Source organism: Megalops cyprinoides, chromosome 3 (genome assembly GCF_013368585.1).
Source record: "Megalops cyprinoides isolate fMegCyp1 chromosome 3, fMegCyp1.pri, whole genome shotgun sequence".
Taxonomy (NCBI): domain Eukaryota; kingdom Metazoa; phylum Chordata; class Actinopteri; order Elopiformes; family Megalopidae; genus Megalops; species Megalops cyprinoides.
Genome location: NC_050585.1, coordinates 19,538,486 through 19,564,174, shown reverse-complemented (window position 1 = coordinate 19,564,174; position 25,689 = coordinate 19,538,486). Strand labels below are relative to the sequence as shown.

The following is a 25,689-nucleotide window of genomic DNA, read 5'->3' as shown; positions in this document are numbered from 1 at the left end:
GAAATTAAGATTCAGTTCTCCCCTCCCCCCCCAATCTGCATTTCTGATGCAGATCTTTTCTCTCCTTTTTTCAATTCAGCTCTTTAATTTTTTTCTCCTTCCACATTTTTTGCTAGCGTAACCCTTGCTCTATGTAGGACATTTTTTCAGTGAAAAGTTTTTTTTAATAGAAAAACTGAAACCAAAACAAAGAATTATGGAAATACAGAAGACTGAATGAGATTTATTTGCCAGAGGCAGATAGTCCATTCCACAGAGGGGAGATGAACACAGGTTCAGGGGATGGGTGCAGAAAAGGCTGAACAGGCAGCAGACAGCAGATGAGCTTTATTGGAGCAGCAGTGTGGTGTAGTGTCAAGATGTCAAGCTCAAGGCCCAAACACTCCTTGGTAGTGCACTGTTCTTGTACCCTTGGGAAAGGGACCATCCTCAGTAAATATCCTGAAGTAGAAATGGGTAACGTAGAAATTGTAAGATCAGTAAATTGCTGTGGATGAGAGCGTGCCTTAAGTAAATGTAATGTAACGGGAATAAAGAGAGGATCTGTGACAGACATTTACGAAAGGTTACAGAACAACACAGCAATGCGATCTAATCTAGACTGTACTGTGACACAGTGTAAGATGTCTTCCTTCAGATTATCAGATCAGACGCATTCATGTCATGCCAGAGGAATGCAAAACATTCTAAAAAGGGTTTTATTTAGGAGTTTCCAAGATTGTGGTATGTAATCTACCCACCCATAGACTGGGTCAGCATTTCCCTTGGCTTTGATACAATCAAACGCAATGTTAGCTTTTTGCTTCCACAAACAAAAACACAGATCAAGTTTGGTGGATATCAAAGTCTGAAGTGAAAAAGGAACCCTTGCATTTATTTTTAATAGTCAAAGTTAAGTTGAATTGGTCCGGGTGTCAGTGCACTGATATATTATTTCAACAGTACTTTAGACTACAGCTTACACAGAGGGGAGTACTGGATACCATGAGCATGGATGGACAGCTTCAACTGATCACAGGTCATGCACCCATGATGGAAAGACTCTTATAAAAGCTCCTAGAACTGAGGAGAGTATTGTTAAGGATTGTCATTAACTGTCAAGCCCTACTAAATGGTTCTCATTTAGAAGTTATATCACTGATGCCAAAACCATGTTCACTAAAAGAACTGCAGAGGCTCATGACCCTGCTCTGAACTGACTTAATGATGACAAACATGTGTTCAGCCAGAGTGTCTGTTTTATGTGCACATAATTGTTTTGGACATATTACTCCCTCCATTTGATTAAATGTCTACTTGTTTGTGTACGTGTTAGTGTGTGTGTGTGTGTGTGTGTGTGTGTGTGTGTCTGTGTGTGTGTTTGTTTGTGTTGCAGAGCTTAAAATATCCATCTTCACTTGTGAGTAAACAGTTCAAAGTTGTAAAAACCATGTGTAAATGAACAGCTTAGTAACAATAAAAATAGAAACTACTTTATTTTATTTTTTTTTTACACTAGATAGTTTTAACATAATGGGGTTGGTGTTTTTACCCTTAATGATAATTGAATGCATGTTTGCTTGTTGTGGAAGCATCTGTCTGGTGTAGAAGCTGCTGCTTGTGTTATTGCAATCATTCAAGTGAATCATTTGCAGGGCCTGCTGACTGAAGTTCCAAGTTTCTTATTTAGTCCAAGAGATGTGAGCAAGTATACGAGTAAGTCAGTGTTAACCTTCAGAAGGGTTGGTGGTAATGTGGAGTGTGATTCATTCCCACTATGTACAGGCAGAGTGTGATTGGTTCTCACAATAGAAAGTACAACAGTACCCCTCATGCATTTCACCACAGAAAAAACACCATTAGCTAAAGCTACCAATTTTATATATCGTTATATATTCATGTACGCGATACAACATAAACAAATGGCATGATTGTGCCCCCTGGTGGCCAGTGAGCACAAAGATGGGTTAAATTGCATCAAATAAAACATGATAATCCTTGTTAGTGTTTCGGTTTCTGTGACTTGGAATCCCTGAAAAGGGGAACGTACAGGCCATTCATTGCAAGACTGTCCTTTTACATGTAATCAATTGAAATGGTACCATTATAAGTCACCAAAATGGATACATTTAATTTCATTATTTTAATTGCCTCAGGTTTTGGTGAAATTTGAATCCAGGGCAATGTAAAAAAAAAAAAACAAAAGAAAAATGTATATCAGTAAATTTCAGGATGTCATTTGTCAATGTCACTGTCAGTAGACACTGAAGAGTTCAACAGATTCAACTCAAATCTCGCCCCCATGGATTGATTGACAGATACCTTCAAAAAAAAAAAAAGTCAAATAATTCACAAGGAAAAAACATTCAAATCTTTCCAATGAAATCAATGCAACCCCCCCCCCCCAAAAAAAAAACAAAAACAAAAACAAATAAGAGCAATGCCTAGAACACACTGCAAATTTTTGCACTGCTAATGTTTATGGTTTTATTGATGTATCTTTTGGGTGGTAAGTTTACATTTTCCTGTGTATTCAAATGGTGTGTGCAGCTGCATCCATGTAAGTTCCACAGCCTCTCTTCCTCACTGAGTTAATATCCACCGAGCCTCCTCTTTTCATCACTGTGCTGCTGCTGGAAGGCCTTTAATCCTGTGGGAAACAAATATTCTTATTTTATCAGAATTCCATCAGTTCAAGCCCCTGACAACATTCTGTTCCTACTCTCAACAATGTAAACTGTCACCAAATCTGAAGTTGGAGCATTTACAGTTTTTCCCAATTGCTAACACACTATAACTGGTTCCCTCAGCAAGAAAACCTATAGCCTTGCCTCATTTCTCAAAAGATACACACTTTTCTCACAACTGTAAACACTATTCACATGTTTTCATACACGTTTCTGTAAAACCCTTTTTGCAAAACTCTATGCAAAAGTGGCCAAATGAATCATTGACTATATGGTCATTCAGCAAACACACGCAACCAATAAAAGTCATTATCATTATCAAGTCATTATAATTTAGTGAAAGCCACTAAATTAGTGACACACCAATCAGAATCACAGGATCCCTATAAATAGGGCCATTTGTTTGCATGTGCTCTGGAACAATGGATCCTAACTATGCAGAGGTCGAAAGACATCAGAGAGGTGGTGAGGCTCAAGCATGTAGAGGAAGAGGAAGAGGAAGAGGACGAGGACGAGGAAGACAGTTTGATTCTGATGCAATTCGTGCAACTATTGTTCAATTTGCTCTAATATATGGGATGACCATGAGGGAAGCTGGACAGAGGGTGCATCCAAACGTGAGTCGCTTCACTGTTGCATCTATTGTCCGCACTTTTGAGCGATTACAGTTTTTTGCGATTGCTTACACACTTGTTGTGGAATTTGGCTCATTGTGTCAAAGTTGTACACACAAGCCAAATAAGACACAACACTTGGAGATAAACATCTCACTTCTGTGTCAAAATGAAACTCTGCAATCAAAACCTAACAATCCTTTTTCAAAATGGCATTTTTGCAGCAAAATGATACACACATGCGCCATTTGAATTACTCTTTCAAAGCAGCAACAACACACTGATGTACTTTATACAAAACACTGCTGTCTTTATTTATTCTGTATACCTTTTTAATTTTCTCACACAGGCTTCTGTGAAAGATTGTTCCAGTACTGGATCTACTCATATTTCAATGAATGCAAAAATAGAAAGGCTTCAGAGAAACATATATACAGCTTATTTTTTGCCATTGCAGGTTTTTACAACATCAAAAAACCACAAAGAAAAGTAGAATTACAGAACAGTAATGAATACGATATGCTACTGTCAACTCACGGAAACAAAAATAATTACAGTAAAATTACAGTGCAATGGTAAACAAAAAATAGTACTGCAAGGGATGGGGTGGATGGTTTATGGATCCCGCCTTCTGTTAGGGTCGGGCCACATCACCTCATCCACATCACAAGCAATGTCAGCCCTGGATAGGCAATGGGGAAAATATCGCCTTGCGTGCCGTATCCAACCCTGGACTGACCCCACCTCAATGTCTCCGCCTGCCTCTTCCATTGCTTGCAGAAGAGGCAGGCGGTCATGTGGTTGGCGGTTATACGCTTTCCAACGCCAAGCCGAAAAGAATTCCTCAATCAGATTGAGAAATGGGGAGTAAGGGGGCAAGTATACCATTGTGAAGTTATTGTGGTTGGTGAACCAGTCCCAGACCAGAGCAGCCTGGTGGAAACTAACATTATCCCAGATGACAACAAACCTGGGCTGCTCTGGTCCATCCTGTACAACTGCATTCCAGAAATGTGATTATGTGCGTAGTATTGTAGGGACCTAGGGTAGCATGGTGATTGAGAACTCCTTGCAGACTACAGTTTTTGACAACCATTTTCACACTTAGGTCAATACCATGGCCACTTTTTCAAAACTCTTAACACTGTGTGCTTACAGTTTTTTTCAATTGCTTAAGCATAATTTTGAAAACAGGGCCTGGTTTTTCAAAACATTTCACACAATTAGCACAACACTACACCCAAGTAGCACAACACCTCAGATCATTTGCAAAATGGAACACTTAAGTCAAAACTATACAAAATCTTATAAAAACCCTATTTTCTTGTCATAACACAAACACATGTATCATATGGTCTTATTCTGTTGTATTCTGTTGTATAGTTTTGACAGTTTTGATAGTTTTGAAGTGTTTTGAAAAACCGGGCCCTGTTTTCAAAATTGTGCTTAAGCAATTGAAAAAAACTGTAAGTACCTGTGTGTGTACACACCTGGTGGCTGTGTTTAACCAATTGGTTCATGGGTGTGTTCATTTGAAAGCCTTTGCTTTGAAATTGCAAGGAAATGACATCATGATAAATTTCTGTGTCAAATGTATACAAGTGTGTTTAGTGTTTTGCAAATCACTGTGTGTAGTGTTTTGCAAAAAGTGTGAAGCTGACAATGTGCTTACAGTTGTGCAAATCTGGGCCGGTGTTTTTCTCCTTGAGTGAAAGGTTTTGCTATTGTGGGAAAGTTTTAATTTTGGTGTGTAAGCAATCGTAAAAAACTGTAACAACCATGCATATGAGCACATCAGTTAATCTTTCATGTAAAATGCACTACAGCCACCAAAACACTTCATAATTCACCCAAAAGTGATTCGTGCTGCCATAACTATAGCAAATGCTCTCTCCCAGCAGACTACTTTGTCACTCAAAGTACAATGGACTAAAAAACAGAGACAACTTGAAGCATTGCAAAATGCATATATATTACGTGTTGCCGTATCCTCTGTTTTTGAATAGATTAGTGCTGCATTGAAAAAAGTAAAGTTTACAGTGCATATTGTAATACAAAACAAATCTGAAATGCTGCAATATGCCTTATGGCAGCTCTATGCTACAATTTCTGAGGTATACTATAGTACAACAAAAAGTCTGCAGATACTTTTCGTTTCTAGTACAGTAAGTGAAACAACAACACATGATACTACCACTAGAAGTGTGCTGTAGCCCTAATGCTGATCCATGGTGTACTCTGTATTTTGGGTCAAATTTTTATGATTTTCACATTTACTGCAACATTCTCCCTTGCCTTGAACCTTTAGAAAAATTTTTTAGCATATCTTATCCACCCCTACAATCCCCCATGCCCCATAAATATTTGAAGCCAAGCAGCTATCATGACACCAAGAACAAACTTTTTTATCTGTTGTTGTGCCTGTTACAATACTTTAGATACCACAACTGAGTGTGGTAAATTTACTGTAGTTGCATTCTTGGGTCACTTTCTCTCACTGATAGTCCATGATTTACGTATACAGCAGTAATAGTGGAAAAATCTCTTCAGTGACAACTACATCTATATTTTGCTTATATACATGCAAATTTCAACGCTAATATGACCACTTACAAAAGTGGTAACAAGGCTGCAAACAAAAAAACTGAATAAACTTTCTGCTAAAATCAGAATAATCTGTCTTATTTCAAGCATATAGTTTCATTTGTCTGTCAAAATGCAGCCACATTTCCATCTGCAGTGATCTAAATTTTGTTAGGTTTGAACTGAACTGAAAGTTAACTGTTTTGAACAGAGTATCTTAATCTTTATCTCTATCTTAAGTATCTTTTGCAGTGGTGAACATTGACTGAGAGAGGTATTCATGAATTTCGGAAGAAGTGGTGATTGAATGCATTTTGTGTCAAAGCAATGCAAAAGTATACACAGTTCAGTTCACATAGTCTACTGATATGGTGGATGTGTTAAGTGTTTTGAAAAAGTGCACATGGTATTGACACACGTGTGAAAATGATTGTAAAAAACTGTAATGGCAGCACACAAGGTGGTATTTCCCCCACGCTGCCCAGAGACATTCACAACGGCTCTTTGTCCTGTAACATTTCAGCCATGACGCCTGGTTTTAGCTATTTTGCATCCAGCTTCATCAATGTAAAAGAACTTGTGAGGCTGTGCAGCTGCATCAAAGTCCAGTACTCTCTGTAACAGAAAATATATACACTGTACTGTGAATATGGTGTAACTCAAAACACAGGACTTCAATGTCTACATATTCACACAAGGGTGGGGCTGGGGGGTGGGTTGGGTCAGACACATTCAGTCAAAACTACAAGCTACAGGCAAGGCAAGTGCCCCCACAGACAACCCCCCTCACCCCCTGAATGGGGGCACCTGCCTAGGTCACATACTGCTTTGTATGCAGTGCCAATAGGACACAATCTACTGCCATTACTGTATTACAGTATAGTACAGTGACACTTACTTGCACATAGTCATAGCGAAGGTCACTGTTCCTCTCAAATGGAACCTTGTACAGCTGCTTCATCATAAGTTGGCATAGATGCAAGATACGGCAGAGTGTTGATATACTGACACAGTTGATATTATGGAATGTTGCGTGATCTGTGATGATTTGCTCTCGTAGTTGATGTAGGTGGAGGGTGTTGTTTGCCAACACTATATTGACAATGGCCAGTTCCTGTTCATGGGTGAACAGATGTTACCTTCCACCCTCAATGCAATAGAGGAATTTTTCTCAGCATGGCGGTGGAAGGTTTATGACAGTAACCCCTACACAAGAGAAAACCTCTTGATTTCTATGGAGGAGGGCTATGGGGATGTGTTCACAGAAGCCATCCAAGGCTGTGTTAGACATACCAGGGCATATTTCCCTGGCCAGGGAAAACATCCTTTGTGATGCTGATGAAATTTTATGGCCGGATCCCAACCAGAGAGGAGATGATGATGCAGAATAGTTGTAATTTGATTTACAGTATGGAATTGCATTTGTTTATCTTATGTATATATAAATATTTTTTATAAGGTTTTCAATTTTTTCTTTTTGTTTTTGTCAAAATTGTACTCTTCCTACCCTATGTACCACTGTTCCTTCCATATGGTTTTCTGGAAATAAATGGTTGGAAAATTTCTGCTGTCTTCATACAGTAATTTGTCAGTGTGACATTGCAAAGGTGTTGTTTTGAATGTCTCTTGATGGTGTCTTCCTGTATGAGTAATCTGTATGTCAGTAAAGTGATGTTACAAAGTTCAAAATAATGGAGATTCTCAAAATACTAATTTCAGAAGAAAAATTACATTTTGTTAAAAGTGTTTTCACTTAATTCCTCTTGTGTCAAAGAGGCAGTCACATAGTTGTATGTGCTTTTGATTGCTTGTGTGTGTTGTCTGAGGGTAAAGTTTGATTTCGACTGGAAAGTTAGCTGGTTGTACAGATGAGAATGATGTTTTGAGAATGTGTGTGTAGTTTTGAGAAAATGGTGACTGGTTTCAGAAAATATGTCTTAGCAATCGGAAAAAACTGTAATATGTGTTTCAAGAGCTCCATCTGTTGGAATATTTTTGTAATTGTAGAATGCGCATCCAATGTGCAAGTCGGTAGACTTCTACCTGAATTGGAAAACCAAGAAGTGAGCACTCTGTGTTAGATGATGGTTATTGTCAGATTACCGTTTCAGTGCAGAACTGGTCTACCAACACAATTCTGAACCCAACGACTGGCAATTAAAATAAGGCTAGTCAGACCCAATGTAGAGTTAATGTTAACATTGCACAGCATTTTCAGAGTATTCATTTAAAAAATCGTGTTTTAAATCCTAACCCAAAATAAAGATTGTCTGTTTCAAAATGTATCCACATTATTGTTAATTCAATGCATGCATCAGTCATCACCAGGATAATATGAGTGATATCACGCAATCTAGAGACAATGCTGACAATACACAGCTTTCACTGAAAAACAGCAGTGTCTAAATGTCTAGATGTGGATGTCAGTGGGTGCTTGAATTATATTTGTTAGGAATTAAGCATAAGAGAGATTCTCAGCAAGTTTTAGTGTGTTGTTCAACACCTTTAGGAGATTGTAACAATAAGTAAACAGCAAAAACACACCCACACCTGTAACTCACGAATGATTAAGAAAAAATGTGATGTTCCCCCAACGTAATCAGTGCTAAACTATTATTTCTATTGTCTGGGAAGCATCTCTTCACGCATGACCCACTTCTGTTCACAGAAACTGGGGATTCTGGATTTAATCAAAATAGCTGGCACAAATGGTACAAAAGCTTCTTTGCAAAGCATTTTAAGATCGGTTGTCAGATTTTGTCAATTTTATTTATGTAGTTCACATAGAATTGTTTTTTTTTGTTTTGTGCTTGATGTTTAAAAAATTGTGCCCTATCCACATTCATACATTCACGAAGGTGCTGCACTCCATAAATTGAATGAGGAACACAGGAAAAAGTTTTTGTGAATTAGAGCATGAGAATGGGGCTGTGTTTTGTTTAGGTACTTGCAGGTTCAGGAGTACAACTGCTAATGGGTTGTTAATTTGAAGCCATTGCTGATACTGTTTATCTACAAATAATTGATCATTACTAACTGAAGTGTGAGTTTCTGTGTGGGAAACAGCAGTGCAAACTGAGGCAAACTGAAGAGGCTGCCTGTGTCATTGTCCCATCGTGACACTGGATCTATATCTGTGAGATAGAGAAAGTAATTTTACATGTGAGCCTGTGCACGCTAACCCTAACCCTAAACCTTTGCTCACAGAGAGCAGAGCACTCTTATGTCTTTACTGACTGTGACCATGCACTCCTTCACACACACATACACACACACACACACACACACACACGCACACACGCATTCAAATACTGTACACTGTTGACACACATGCATATATAAGCACACAAAACCCAGACACACATGCAAATGTACGCCTGCACACAAATAGAGACGCACTCACATTTACTGCTGAGACACACACACACACACACACACACACACACACACACACACACAAACACACACACAAATGCACATTTACACACACATGCACAAACACACACGCATACAAGCGCAAGCAAAGGCTCACACATGAATGCAGATGTACACACAGACGCACACATACAGACACACACACACACACACACACTCACCTACAAACTTAGCTCAGAATTGCAGCACCACAGTGCAGTGTAATCCGACCCTGTCTTTCTCTCACTTTCCCCTTTTTCCTTTCTTGCCATTATTCTACCTTTTCTTTGCTGGCTTGATGTTGAGGGGAATCCGCCTCACCCAATCCCGCTTACGTTACCTGTCTGAGTGCGTGCTCAGATGGGAGGGCACATGCGCACACACATGTCTTGCTAACCTGTTATACAGGAGTGCCACACCTTTGCTTTCGTAACAAAGCACTCTTACCACGGCACTGCCACTTAAAACTCGGACAGAAAATCTAGGCAGGGAGTTTGCGTCAATAGCCTCACTGAAAGATCTGTTTTTCAGTTTCGGGTAAATTTACTTTTTCAAGAGGGATAGAGTGTCATTGGCCTATTGTCTTTCTCTTTGAGGGCTTTCCTTATAGGTTGTATCAGCGTTATTGTTAAGTTTCCAGAGTAACTGGAAACAATCACAAACAATGCATTTCTCATTCATTAGTATAAACCTTCTGTAAGAAGAGAGTGTTCTGTTTGTGAACTGTCATTCAGCTCACGCATAGCAACCATTGAAGCAACATTGCAACATTATGTTAACGCTGCAGGGATGATGTGAAGCCATAATGTATAGTCTGGAATGTTTTTCTCACATGGTGCAATCATGTAGGTATTTGAGAGGATCTTGAATTGAATCAGGTCTTTCAATAGTTTGAATCAATTGCCATCTGAGAATGCCATTTTGCACACACATACACACACACACACACACACACACACCACATTACATTACATTACATTATACTTACGTTATTGTCATTTAGCCACTGTCATCCAGAGTGACTGACATGGGCTACAATTTTATTCATTTATACAGTTGAATATTTACGGAGGGAATTGTAGGTTAAGTACCTTGCCCAAGGGTAAAACAACAGTGCCCCAGCAGGGCATACACACACACATACACACACACACACACAAATAATATTAATACTACATCTGTATCTACACCTATACCAGATGGATGTTGCATGGTCATATAACCCGGTTACTCTGCAACACTTCAAGAATTCTTCCAACACTAGTCCCATGAAAAGTAATTGCTTTCATCTACTGGATGCAATTACTGTGCGATCAGCAGAAGGTCATTCATTTTAAAGACTGTTTCCTTCATTGCTGTACCGAATGTAATTGATCCTTGTGATTTTTTCTGTTTTTTTTTTTTACTGTGAGGATGAAGGCAATATTAACCTTACAAGGAGGGTTTACAGTAAACACACGATCAGGTTCACTGCAGCTTGAATTATGGGTCCTCTGAACCATGAGGAACATTTTCAAAATGATTGTCATTGTTTCTTTTGTGAACTGGCAACATTGTCAAGGGTGATTTAGCATGCAAGCACACCGAACTGCAGAAATTTAGACAAGGAAGCATATCTACACAGATGCAGTAGAGAGGTATATGGTTGAAATCATGTAATTGTTACTGTTGTTAAGTCCATGATAAGTTACTGGGAACAGAGTGGATTCAAAGAAAACCTGGTCAGCTACCACATGACAGATGAAGTATTTTACATACTGTGGGAACACTTCATCAAGCAAATCAATATTTATATACAGTATAAATATGGGGCTGAGGGAGCCATTTGGCTTTGTTGAAGTATAATAAAAAATCTAAATGTGTAAACTAAATCAAAACTAATAAAGAAAGGGGCAGGAGATGCAACAAGGATAAAGCTGGCGACATCTTATAAACTGTAAGAAGCAAACCTGTCATTATTTTAGAGTTAGGATCAGCCTTAAGGGAAAAGCCTATAGGACCTATAGGTCAAAGTAATAAGGACACTTAATGCAGTGAAAATGCCCAAATCCAGAGAGAACCCATCCCTCAGTATCTGAGCATTGTGACATATTCATACAGTAGCAGCTGGAAAAAATATATACAGCATATACAAAAGACAACCAACAGCGGTGTATTTGTTTTAGTAGCCTGTTTGAAAGAGCCGTAATTAATTTATTTTAGATAATATGCATGACTTCCTTTAAAGTACATATAGGTTGCAGAGCCTTACTCCCAAACCGGTTGGTCCTTTTGAATAAACACGCATTCATGTGATTCCTCTGCAGCTCTCTTTGTAACTGTGAAAGAATGTCATCGTCACTTGTGTGGCTACGGTCAGCAAATTTGTGCTCTGTGTTTACATTTTTGAAGGTCAATAGCTATGACATTTCCTGAAAATCTTACACAACATTGCAAAGATGTAAGAGGAGGTGTTCTCAATATCAAACATTGCCTGGTAAGTCCACTATACTATGTGATTTATTCTGAAGAATTTCACATTTTTTTCCAATCCCAGGCATAGTGTACAACAAAAAAATCCACTCTCCAAACCACAACTCATTTTGTGCAAGTGGCACATAAGATTGATGCATGTCAATCAGTGCATGAGGTTTGGAAAAAAGTAGAGTTCACCAGATAAAATAATGCTTCTTCCATGTTCAGCTTAATCTTTCATGTACTTACCCATATTATATAATAATTTACCAGGTTACTCGAAAGTTGTATTGCTGTCTGCATAATAAAGAAAACACTATACAATCACCTGAAAAAATTACTTCAGTAAAGACAAAAAATGAACAGGCAAGTACAAGTTTGGAGTTCAACTCTATTTTATACATATGCAAGATCTGAGACACAGTTTTCCTACAAAAAGGAGGTCTTTAAGACCCATCAAGAACAAACATAGTGCTTCAGTATGATTTAGAATGATGAAACCTCTTGTGAAATCAATCGTAGTCAAGGAGTCCATTTTGGCTCAGGCCCCAGTGGGCCAGAGCATTAGCGTTTGAGCCATAATGGAGCTACCACCCATCATTGCATGTGAATCAATCTGTGTCATCCCTTGCGGTCGTGGAACCGGTCAGGCAGGTGGTGAGAGGCAAACAGGTGACGAGGAGAGAGGGAGGAAGGGCGTGAAAGAGGCGTAGGTGATTCCACCTGCAACAGTGCAAAAGGCATGGAAGAGAGAGTGGTAGACAGAGAGTGAGGAGAGCAATGAGGAAGATTTGAGAGGAGCGTCTGTGGTGTCTCAATCGCCCCTCTGGAACTGAGCCGATCAACCCCTTCCCATTCCTGTTCATCGTTGCCACTCTGTCCCGCAGTCCAATGGCCCACTATAACCCAGTAAGTACTGAATTATGCTGTGTATGTGCCTTCCTACCTCTGCTGTCTCAGTATATTCAGATTATTCAGTATATTCAGGGGGTATTCAGATTAGTTTTAATTTTGTATGGTGTATATTCCTTTTAATGTGGTACTTTAATGACACTTTAGATGGCACATGTCCAAGACAGGAGCAAAATTCCTGACTAAAAATTTGTACAAATGCATCTTGGAGGTTGTTTTGCTGGAGGATGTAAAGAGGCCAATATGATTTCTTGAGAAAAATCTTCTTTTATTGTCTTAATGCAAAGACCTAAACAGACAGCTGTGAGTTTTTCCCCATAGCCAGTGACCTAAATGTGGTGAGAACTGCTTATGTAATCCAAGCACTGAAATGGAGAGGTTTTACCTGGTATAAGGTGTATTGTGGAACAAAAGAAAGACAATGTTAAGATTTTGGCAAGCATGGTGCTAGACATTGCAAAGGAAAGGGTTTTTATACTGTACTCTTAAGACAAGACTTTTGTCTTAAAGTGAAATTCTAATGACAAATCAAATGTAATCTGATTGTAATTTTCAGTTTTGAGCCTATGGTGAATTTTGTGGTGGTGTTCTGGTGCATAACTGTCAATGACCAATGTGTTTAGTTAACTGGAATGACCACTGGAAGCAGGTAAAGTCATTTTAAATAGAATGTAAAAGTAATTTGAAAACTGATTAAGAGCACCCTATGATGTAAGAGAGGAGTGGTGAAGGTGCTGTTTCCTTGAATACCTCAGGTGTCATTCACCTGTTTCTTTTATAGGAATGACTTCATCCCATCCTTTTCAATATTCAATATACATGCCTGCCAGTTTGAAAGCTAATATTTGTCAATGCATGATCAATGATAAAATTGTGGAGATTAAAAAGTCCTGGTTTCCCCTCTCTGCCAATTTATAGAAAGATTTAGCAACACTTTAGTTAAATTATGACATTATGTAAGATCTTATGTTTGTATATACATGTACTGTATATGATTTTATATACTACATAAATGCACTATACACTATATAATTTATGGACTACATCCTTACAAAGAACCTTACTAAGCCTTACAATGAGGAGATGCTGTGTGTGACTCATCTCAGCCCCTGTCACATGATGATAGTCAGCAGCCGCTTTGTGCCAGAGTCCTCACTGCCCTTCAGCCAAGCTAAAGAGGGGGGGATTGATCTAGCCAGTTTAGTTTGGGGGGGGGGGGGGGTGAGATAGCCAGATTGAGAGAGTCAGGTTGGGGAATTTTACAAGACTGTTGGGGGATCACCTTGGATCCCTTGGAACCCCTTCTGATCCCTTGAGATTCACTGAGATCTGTCAAGATCTGCTCTTTACATCCCTTTAGATCCCTTGATATCCCTGTATAACCCTTTTCATCCCTTAAAACCACTTCACATACACTGAAATCCCTTCAGACCCCTTGAGATTCCGTCAGACCTCCTGAGATCCCTTGAGACCTTGACACCATGTCTTCTCAGGAATGCAGTCAGAGGGGGCAGAACTTCAGACACATGTCCAAATTTCAAACAGCTTCATATATATGATGCAGTTCATCCATCTCTGTCACACAAGTTCTGCATCACCAGTGACGCACTCTGTGACGCTGTTTGATTTGAACAAATACCCTCCTGTTTGGAGGATTGTCCGCCCCCGATCGTCAGCACCCAAGGGTGTGTAGCACACAGAAAACATGGACGTGTTTTCCTTCCATCACATCCATCGCAAAACAAGTTGGGTCACATAACTGCGCAGACTCAGCGCAGACAGCAGGGTATGCGAAAGCAGACATCCCCCGATCCTCTGCAAACCCACAAGTCAGAGGAAGAGGGGAACAAACAAAGGGAACAACTAAAACAAAAAACATGCCACCATGCACTTCTGCTCACTCTCCCAGCCATGACCAGCTGCTGGGAAGCTGGGGAGAAAATAGAAAGGCCAGAAGCATTCTGGGAAAATATAAATAAACAGGTCAGGTGGCTTCACACCACCCATAACCAGAGAAGCATTACTAACAAAGTAGCGCTCAGAAGGGAGAGGCTTTGCGTACTTTTCAAATGTCTTTCATACCGTGTACCCACCTAGATTTCCTCAAGTGCACGTTAAACACTGGAAAATGGAAATAAAAGAAGAGAAATACCCGCACACAGTATTTCCTAGGACAAGTGATTTTATTACAAGTGAGCAAACATCATCCATCCTTGTGCTTCTAATAGTATCACTGATTTTGGGGGCTCTATATAATTGTGCAGTTATTTGTTTTCCAGTTTTGCTAACCTTTCTCCAGTATTTGGCCAGTATTTGATTAAACAGTGAAAGCAGTCATTGATGAGATCAGAATTAGGGCCAGGGGGTAGTGAAGCTGGGGGTTGTCAGCAGTGGTTGAGAAAATGAAACACACTGAGAAGCAATAAGGTCATTTTTTTTCCTCTTCATGTTCTTCCATCATGTGAGATGTTTACTTCTATTCTGCTAATGAAGCAGTTCCCATAAAGGACTAGTTCCCCGTAAAGTCAATTTTGACTGACAGAGCCGGTAAGTGTTCAAAGAACAAGGAAATGAAAAGAAATAGCTGGTAAAAACCACAGGGATAATGTGTTTTTTTTTGTCCTCTGATGATAATATGCGCGTTAATTCTCAGACAGGTAGTCAGGTGTTTTATTGAGCAAACAGTATGTGAATTATGTGTTTTAACAAGATAAGGCAGAATACGCAAGAGCGATTCAAAATACACAATGATAGCCACTATTTTACCCCTTCATAATGGTGGCAGGGATTCATCTGAGCACAAGGGAGCATTAAAAACAGAATTTTAGCAGAGTATTCACCCTTGCAATCATCTTGGGTGACTTTCTGTTCTGCAACGAGACCACAACAGGACCATTGCATGACCACAATGGTGACAGCCTATAGTGAGCCAAAAGCGAGATTTCAGTTCCAGTCACGGTTTTGGCAGGGAGAATTCCCTCTTCGTCATTCTGCTGCGTTTCCTGGAAGAGGCACTGTGAATCATGCCCCCTTGTGACACCCCCCTATGCTCTCACATTGCAGTTCAGTATCTGTGCCTGAGACTCCACAGAGGAAAGAATATGAAACGAGTAACAGTTGGTGAGCGACAAATAGGGGAAACACAGATGTTAATCTTTATCTGATAAGTATCCTGAATGTTTTTTTGCCCTTTGTTTTGCATAGTTAATAGGCAAACGTTTTTGAATAAGCATTACCATGTTCGCAGTTTGTTCTTATTAACTTAATTGAATTTTTGACAGCCTTGTCTCATTGCCACATACAGGTCACCTGGACTCATTTTAAACACAACAAAAAAGCAAAACTGGTTTGAAGTTAAAACTGATCCAATTTGTTAGCTACAGTAAATCATATTTCATATAACCCAGTATAGCTGTTGTAATTTAGATGATAAAATAGCACTTGCAAAAACTGCTTTGCAATGCTACAGGACTAGACAGAAAGGGATTGTTGGATGGTCCTCACCTGAATAAGTACATTTGTTAATCATGAAAGATTATTAAAATCAGTGTCAGGATGACTGTAGGTGTAAAAGTAGTTTCCCTACCTGCCCTATTATTTACTCATGAGTGAGGTTTGTGAGAAGAAGCAAGCTATTCCTCTCCAAGGTGCCCTGTCTCATGAGATGGATATGATATACCTTGGAAACTTTAGGTGAGTGAGGTGGATATGGATCCAACTAAGATCATGTGATTCATAACCCCCCCCCCCCCCTCCCCCCGCCCCCCCTGTCTCCTGCAGGATGACCCCCCTCCTCCATACACCTCAGTGGTAGGACCCGTCCAGCCTCCCCTCCAAGGCTATGAGGAGGTAGTCCATGGAGGAGTAGCAGTGAGCAATGTGTGGGTGACCCCCCCCAACCAGCCATACTATATCCCCCAGCAGCCCCCACCAGTGGCTCCACCCTACGTTGTCCAGCAAAACCCCCGTGAGCCCCTCCACTCCATTCCTCTCTCTCACCTTTCCTCTTGCTATTTTCTTTCTCCTCTCTGTCTCTCTCTCCTCATCTGGTGCCCTATATTTCCGTCTCTCCATTTCCCAATTCAGCTCACCTCATCACACTCCTTTCTCCCTCATCGACAGCCTGTGAACTTATCCGAGACACAAAAGCTGAAATCTAAAATACAGGAGGGTGGAGTGATATGCTTTTATGTTGTGTTGATGAGACAGGACACAGATTACACTGCTATTTATTTGCTTAGTAAAAACAGGCTTATCCAGACTGACTTATGTACAGTCATTTACATACTATCCATTTATACCATTGGATATTATTAGATTATTTCTGGTTAAGTACCTTGCTGAAGGTACAACAGCATGAAATTTAACTTAACTGGCAGCATTTGGGTTACCAGTCCTGCCTGTTAAAACTTTGCCACAGTGCTGCCTTTAAAATCCCTAGCACAACACAGATCTCTCTCTGAAAAGTAACAGCAGTAGAAGTGAGTGGGGTCATTTCTTACATTTACAGTTGTATTCAATCATTTAGCACATGCTCTTTTCCAGAGCAACATACAAAATTCCATACATAAAGGTCAGGCTAAGAGGAGAAGCGATACCAAATGATCAGTGCAGTAACCAATAGCCACATAATCATTGTCATTACATCACATACAGCATTCTATTAAGTGCCATATTAGGTGCAAGAGGGAGGTTGAGGATGTGGTGCTTGACTTGTAAATATTAAGGAGAATTTAATCTGAATGATCAGATTGTTTGGGGTTAGCTGAACAAAGACGCAGTTTGCGCAGTGGGATGTCAGTATGCGGTAGAAGATGGACAGCGACTGTGACAGACAGAACAGTAACTGACTGCTCTCACGTGGCTGTGATTAGTTCCCGCAGCCCCTCCGCGTAGAAGCAAGAGGCCGACCTGCGGAAACAACGCCTGCTGCTACGGGAGCTCAGGAGGCACCGCCTTCCTGCTCGTCCTGATTGCCATCGCCATCTGGCTCGGAGGTGATACACGTCTACATGGCAACGCAAGGGCCTCAGGCATCATTCAGACATCATTTGCATGTCAGGCGCTCTTATCTAGAGCAATTTACATATGATAAATTCACACATCAGGATGTTTACAGAAGCGATTGCTTATGGGTACAACCATAGCGTTACGCTGAGGTGTCAAACTGGCAATATTTGGTCACTGTATCTTACCGCCATGCTCCATTTGCTGTTTTGCACTAATGTCTCCATGCTCATGTGTCTCCCCTCACCTCCCCTGTCCTGCTGTCTCCCCCACGGACAGTGCGGTACGGCGTCAAGCTGGTGACCAATTCGCTGGACAACTCAGACAACCAGCCGAGCGTGACAGAGAAGGACACGTGTCCTTCCTCCACCGTTCAATGCGATGCGCAGAAGGACTGCGACCTGGGCAGCGATGAGACCAACTGTGGTGAGCACTGTTCTGGACACACAGATGGACAGACTGACAGACAGATGGACCTGTGGGCAGGGGGATAGGTGACAGGAAGGTAGGGAGACAGAAAGCAGCAGGCAAGACGACAGCGAGCCGAGTCAGTGAGAATTACAGACGCACATACACTGTTTGAGATTTCGAGACTTGCATTTGCATTTGCATTTTGTCACTTGACAGACATTCTTACTCAGAGTAACTCATAAGGCAAGAGTGCAAAATAATCGTCAATTAAGTCAAAAGATCAATGGTACATACAGAAAATGACTGGCCCCTTTTTAACATGTGTCAATCCATCACACACAATATGATAACAATTAGTGCTATTGTGAATGTAAAATTGCAACAGTTTTTGTTCTTAAACTTACCCTGTCTCTATCTTTTTTCTCTTCACATTTGTAAACCCTCTCTCACACATATTCTTTTGCCCTCTCTCTCTCTCTCTCTCTCTGTTTCCAGTGAGGTTTGGACCAGGCAGCACTCTTCAAGTAAAAAACTACAAGGATGGCCGCTTCCTCCCGGTTTGTTTCCAGGGTTGGAGTGAGAGTTACTCCAACCAGGCCTGCGCACAGCTGGGCTTTAGAAAGTAAATATTCTGCTGCTCTTATAATACAGTATAGTATTACATGCATAGTGATATACAGCACTCTCATTGTAACAATATGTCAATATACCAAAGTACAGTATGTCACCGGAAAGACATAGGGTTACAATTTTTTATTTAGGGTCCTACATGAAAACTGCATAAAGCCTTCATAAGTTTTACACAGAGCCCTTATGAGCGCATGATTATCATTTGTAAACACTTTCTGCAAACTGACAGGCTGTCATAGCTTGTGAAATAACATAAATGACACTGTCATGACATACCAAAGAAACATGAGAAACATAAGAATCATTTTGTGACAAAAAACACACAACACAACTTTGTAACTTTGGCGCCTCCTGCTGGCGATGTACTGACAATGTCTTGGTTGTATCAAGATCATGTTTAATGTCACACAGCATGATCTGTAAGTGTACATTGATCAGTGTATGTCTACATGTCTGTGTTGCAGGAGTTATAAGACAGAGAGTGTACAAAGTTCATCATCCACTGGCCTCAAACTGACAGGCAAGGCCTCAGACACCATTCAAGGAGAGGTGGATGTCAGGTAGGACCCTGAACACCAGTACAATCTGCATATACAGTTTTTTTTATTTTGTATGGCATGTTGCAAATGTCTTTGTTCCAAGAAAGGGATATCCTATCATAACCTGTTGCACAGTAATAGCTTTTCTATATCATGTCCAGATATTCAGCACATGCTCTCCTTCAGTCTTCCATCGGAGAATTTCCGGGTTGTAACAGACAGTTCCACTGTTGTCCAGTTGCTAAGATACCTGTGGATGTTTGGTCTTAAACCACATACCTTCAGTAATGTTCACAACAAGCCAGTAAACTGTCAAGAACAAGTCAGAAAACTTAGCTTCAACAATGGCAGACACATTACACATGCAATGACTGGTCATTAGATAAAATATCTCTGTTAATACCTTTGCACCTTCATTGTGCCACAGAATTTCTGTTTTAAGGGGGTTTCTCATTTCACTTCTTCATCAAAAGGTTTTGTGCTGTTGTCCTCTCGGCTACACCACTACAAACAGCACAAGGAATTTAATTTAATTTAAGACAGCAGCCTTTCTCATGAATCATCTAGTTTTATTGCAGTTTATTTATTAAAGCCTCTAACACCTATGCTATGGTCTTCTGTTTATTGTATAGCCCTTCCTGTCCTGGTCAGCAGACGGTCGTCTTGGAATGCACAAGTAAGGGCTGCTGTGTGATACCTAACAGATGGAAACAGCACTCCCAATGCACAGCAGACCAAGCCACTCCAGGCTTTACTAGGATCAGGTTAATTCACTGCGTGGTATCTGCCTATTGGTTAGCTTGACTAGGAGCACGTACACAGGGTACTCTATCCTGCCTCTGGTAAAACCTTAGAATGGGTCACATTGCTATGCATTGCAACTGCTATTTCCATCCCTGTAATCTCATTTCTATCATGCCTGATTATTTAGTTGATAAATTATTGTGTGAAAGCAGGCTTTAGTCAGTGAAAAAAACACCCATTTGATTGATTGTTGTCACTATAATGGTGTTAGTTTTGACACTGGTGACGTAATCATAGATTAATCCTAGCTTCATTTATGCTCTAATAAGCAGAACAAAGGACCTGCCCTCTCACAACCACTGGAAAAATCCCAAATGAATGAAAAAAATATGTTATTTTTAAATTTTCAGACAGGGCATGGGCAACTTCAGATGCACAGACAGTTTAACCCCTTTATATCTCCCCAGACTGCGGGCAGCAGCATACCACCTCCCGGATTATAGGGGGCAGCATTGCACAGCTGGGACAGTGGCCCTGGCAGGTCAGCCTGCACTTCTATGGCTCCCACACCTGCGGCGGCTCACTGGTGGCTCCGGACTTTGTGGTGACAGCTGCTCATTGCTTTCCCAAGTCAGTACTGACATGTGCTGTCACCTACAGACTGGATGACTGTAACTGCCTTTTTGACAGGAGATGGGAGAAAATCAGCTGACCCTCGCTTCTCTCTGTTCTCCAGGAAAACTTCTTCCTCCCTGGTGCCCAGCAACTGGCGTGTGTACGGGGGCGTGGTGTCACAGAACAGGCTAAACACTCCATACATGGTGCAAAAGATCATCATAAATGAATTCTACGACCCTGACACCAATGACTTTGACATCGCTCTGCTGAAGCTCAAGCAGCCTGTGGAGTTCTCCAGTGAGTGCAGTGGCCTCTCCCAAACAATCATATTCACAGCTGCTTCAACCTCGTGATAACTTTGTATGTTGTGTATGGTTTTAGACACCGTCGGCCCTGTCTGCCTCCCCACCTTTGACCAGACCTTCTCTCCTGGGACCACGTGCTGGACGTCTGGATTTGGGACCACAGAGGAAGGGGCAGGTCGGGTCACCTGACAGCCAGGGAGGGAGGGAGGGGAGAAGAAAATGAGGAGAGAACAAGATATGTGTGAAATGAGAAACTCAAGAAGGGAATGAATCAATGTGGTAGAGAAAAAGAAGAAAGAGAAGGGAGAAGTAAGGGGGTAGGTAGGAATGAGAATAGGGAAAGATACAGAGAGATAGTCACTAGTGAGGAAGGAAAGAGGATAAAAGAGGGGAGGTTAGGGTGTATGTGGAAGTAGCCTCAGAGGATTTGGTCAAAGGACTTTGTACAGCATTTACAGTACAGTATATAAATGTCAATGGCAATGTAAAGAATGGCAGATCTCTGGCAGAAAGTCAGCCAACAACATGTAGAACGTCAACATAGAGAGGATAAAAGATTATGAGGGGGAGAAAGTGGTGAAGACTCACTTCATATTTTTCTGAAAGTATGACTGGCATGTTTGGTGACTCGTGCCCCATGCGCTTGTGTGCTGTTACAGCCAAAGGCTCCCCGGATCTGATGGATGTGGCTGTGAAAATTATCGACACTTCAGTCTGTAACAGCAACACGGTGTACGGAGGTGCACTCACCCAGAACATGATGTGTGCGGGGGACCTCAGTGGAGGCAAGGACTCATGTCAGGTGGGTTATTTCATCCAATCACAGCACAGACCACCCTACACTACATCCAGCCGACATTTATTCATTTACTTTTATTTATTCAGGGAACTGAATAAATTACCCTGAGTGACTTGTAGATCAGTGCTGGTGTTATGACTAGATGAACAGCAATATAGGCACAGAAACTGCATGCAACACAATTCTGAAAAAGTGTCATTATATAAAACGATCATACTAAAAACATTCTGTCATAAACTCAGCCATTGTGAAGCACATGACGAAAAGCAAGCCCAAAATAAAGTGTGATAACAAACATAACACCAGTGGTCACACCACAACCTGTGAGACAGAGGGATATTCTGGAAGCCCAGATGGAGACTGAAGAAGTGGGTCTGCAGTCTGTGTCGGAGAATGGCTTGTGCCTTTGCTTTTATGGCAGTCAAACCATAGGGATTAAGTAATATTTGTACCTAGGGGCATCAGTGTAGTTTAGTGGTTAAGGAGCAGGACTTGTAACTGAAAGGTTGCCAATTTGATTCCCTGATGAGGCACTGCTGTTGTACCCTTGGGCAAGGTCCTTAATCCACAATTGCCACAGTAAATATTCAACTGTATAAAATGATAAAATTGTAAAAAAAAACTGTGACCAATGTAAGTTGATCTGCATAAGAGCATCTACAAAATGACAATAATCTCATCTGAAGTACCATAACACATTTCCAAAGCCAATTTTTTTTTCCATCAGCACCATTATTGGTTTAGCGGGTGCCTTGAAATACCACAAATATTAATGGATAGCATTAAAGACGACAAGAGCCACCTGCTGGACAGAAGCAGTAGTCTCTGTAATACTGCAAGAGATTCTCGAGTGTGAATTACCTGGATTTGACAACTGCCTCCCTCGCCATTCCTGCCTTTGCCCTGAATGTTCCATTTGATATTAGATTCAGATGGGAGTTTGCTTCATTTGTCCTGACAGTACTACTCAGTGCTCAGCTACTCAGACCAGCATTAATTTAATGTAAAGTGACCATTGTGTTGTCAATTGAGCATAGACTGGTTTCAAAGTTATTATGCAACATAAACACATGATAATCGGTGACCTGTGAGGAGCAAATCCCTCTCCTCTTTGCCCTACATTCTTTGCCTACATTCCCTTCCATTATATTTCCTTGTTCTGCTCTGCCTGTTTCCTTTATCTGCTCCAGTTTTTCTGTCACTACCTCTCTCTTACACATTCTGCCTCTCTACTATACTCCTGAACCTCACAGTAATATTTAATTTATTTAATAGGTGTTGAATGTGAACTCAAATATCAATGTGAATTCTGAACATTGAGTAATGATGAACATTTTCCCGTGCATCTCTAACACATATGTTTTCCTATGCACATTTTTCAAAAGCTATTCCAAATCTTACCCATTCCTCCCCATTCTTCTGTCTGTTGTTTTCTCTCCCCCCATCTCCCATACTTGGTTCTTCACTCACCTCTACCTGTTTGTCTTTATCTGCTCTAGTTTTTTCTGGTTTGATCTCTATGCACACTCTATTTAATTACTCACATTCCCTCCCTCCCTCTCTGTCCAGTTCAAACATCAATTGAATTACAAATGTTTAGTAATCCCTCTCCCTCTCTCTCTCCGTCATTGTCTCTCTCTCCCTCTCTCTCTCCCGTTGGTCCCTTCAACTTCTCTCTCTCTCTCCACAGGGGGACAGTGGGGGGCCACTGGTGTGTGAGGCTGATAGTAAATGGTACTTGGTGGGCGTGACCAGCTGGGGGGTGGGCTGTGGGCGGAGGAACAGACCTGGGGTTTACAGCAACGTCAACAGCCTCCTGCCCTGGATCTACAGTAAAATGCAGGTGAGAACCTGGCTACGTTGCTTCACATCAAAGTGCACTGGAATGCAACTCATGTGCTGGAGTGTAATTCAAAGCTGGGATCCCTCAGGGTACTATTTGCAGGACAGAGATCTGAAGCAATGTGTAGGGAACTGGGTTTAGGTTCAGGTGGGGTGTTGCTTTTATAACTTTGAGCAAGGACACGTGTTGGTTGGTTATGTATTGATCCCATTTGGATCCTGTTTGGATCTGAGTCCAGGCATAGAGGTTAAAGTAATTTTTGATTATGTTTGTCTTTACCTTACACCATAAATATCCCATTTAGTCTCAGCATTTGTCCATTATTCTGTCCTGTCAATACTCTCAGATGTCTGATATGATGATCCCCCCTCTTTTTCCATCCCACAATCCAACTGCTTTCCCTTCATTGCTGCTTCTCCTCTCCTCTCTCTCTCTTTCTCCCCTCCTCTCGGACATTCGATCTTCCCCCCTCACCCTTCTCTTTCCCTTTGCATTAACCTCTCTCGCTGTAACAACCACTGACGTTGGTCCTTAACCTTGTTATGTCTTTTCTCCACTTCCCAGCAAGATAGACCATGACGTGCCTCTGCAGATGACACTTTTTCCCAGTTCCCTCTGTGAATCCTGCACCTTCTTCATCTGACCATGACCTGAACGGATCTTCACCTCCCCGGGAGACACAGAGACAGACAAACAGACAAGACAGTTTGCTGCCAGTAGGAGAGGCACATGGGCACAATGCACTTAATGAGGATTACACTTCACAGTGTTTACGATCTCATGGCCTGTCAGCTACAGTAAAATCATTTGAAAGTCCCAGGGAGCCAGTGTATTTCTTAATCCTCAACACTGATACCTGCTTGAGGAAAACACCTGAAAATACCAGACCTTTTAAATTCACCCTGACTCATACAAAGACTTTGATGTCCTCATAAGGATCTTCGAAATGAAATTCAATCGCCCCCCAGGACCCTAACAGGCAGGGCTTTCTTGTTTCTGGTGACATGTGTTAGGCTATTTCTTGTGTTATTTATTGTTTTTCCTCTTTATGCCGAAAAAGAGACCAGTCAGGCCATGACTGCAGCACAATGCTACCCGTTTGACCTTTTATGGTTTTGTGAGCCTAAATCCTGACTGCATCTGTGCACTGAATATATGTAAATTTTATGTAAATACACTTTTTCTGTAATGTTGTATATCTGTTACCTTAATGGTGTTGTAACCACAGCCTGACATAAGATCTGTATTAGTAAATTGTGTGACAGACAGGCCTTTTTGGAAAGAAAAAAGATTGCTGGTTGATCCTGAGGCAGTTGCCATATGACCTCACAGGACTGTTCATTTTTTAGCACTCAAACTCCAGTCAGGACAAGCTACCAGTGTAGCTAAATAATATGTATTTCCTTAGTTTGAAGGGTTTATGGAGTAATCTCTTCTGTAAAGAATAGCACTTTTTGAACAGATGTGTACAATTGTAAGATAAGTACAATAATGACATTTGAAACTCTCCCTATGTAGCCATAATTATCTGGACTCAGTCCAGAAGAAATTAATATAGTTTGATTCAAAGAATAATCCATCTTTTCTGTGAACAGCCACAGTGTCCATAGGGACCTGTACGATGTACTGCTGGAAAATGATGTACAGGTAGATGTTACATCATAACGTTTATTTTTCGACGTATAAAAATCTGACAAGAGGGTCTTTATACAAGTGTGTTGTGTGTTCGTTTGTGTATGTGTACGTATTGAGAGGCTGAAACCTGAATCGGTTTTCTAAATACATTGATTCACTGCAGACAGTTACATGTCAAATTAATTTTTGAAAATTCCACGCTGCCAGTTTTAAACATGGCTCGAACATCGATATATCAACGAAACAACGAACACGTGTAGGAAATGCAACCCATGCACTCAATTATGATATACCCATGAGCAAACACTCTTTGTAGAACCAAATGTCTGTGGCTGGACCACATCATGGCTGAGACATACATTTACAGTTGTATTGTTATGATGATAATGAAGAAAACGGCGCTATGATAACGATCGGTATGATTATTATTGTTAATAATAACAAGTATGAATATCGTCGCCATCGTCATCATCATCATCATTATCATCATCATGACTGAATAATAGAAATCACAG

General features: G+C 40.8%; 1 protein-coding gene across 1 annotated transcript; it reads left to right on the top strand.

The window, feature by feature from the left end:
- Positions 1-12,456: 12,456 nt before the first annotated feature.
- tmprss13b (transmembrane serine protease 13b) lies at positions 12,457-25,235 on the top strand. The gene is made up of 13 exons (XM_036524606.1): positions 12,457-12,640; positions 16,424-16,610; positions 17,518-17,640; positions 17,930-18,076; positions 18,557-18,683; positions 19,156-19,251; positions 19,863-19,906; positions 20,442-20,604; positions 20,711-20,889; positions 20,974-21,072; positions 21,557-21,699; positions 23,387-23,539; positions 24,104-25,235. The coding sequence occupies exons 1-13, from the start codon at positions 12,623-12,625 to the stop codon at positions 24,116-24,118; spliced, it is 1,494 nt and encodes a 497-aa protein (XP_036380499.1). The 5' UTR covers positions 12,457-12,622; the 3' UTR covers positions 24,119-25,235.
- The last annotated feature ends 454 nt before the right edge of the window (positions 25,236-25,689 follow it).

Excerpts from the sequence above, each read along its gene's own strand:
- tmprss13b (XM_036524606.1), top strand. Across the intron at positions 17,641-17,929 it reads CATCGCCATCTGGCTCGGAG|TGCGGTACGGCGTCAAGCTG; the intron begins GTGATACACGTC and ends CCCCACGGACAG. Across the intron at positions 19,252-19,862 it reads CAAGGAGAGGTGGATGTCAG|CCCTTCCTGTCCTGGTCAGC; the intron begins GTAGGACCCTGA and ends TTTATTGTATAG.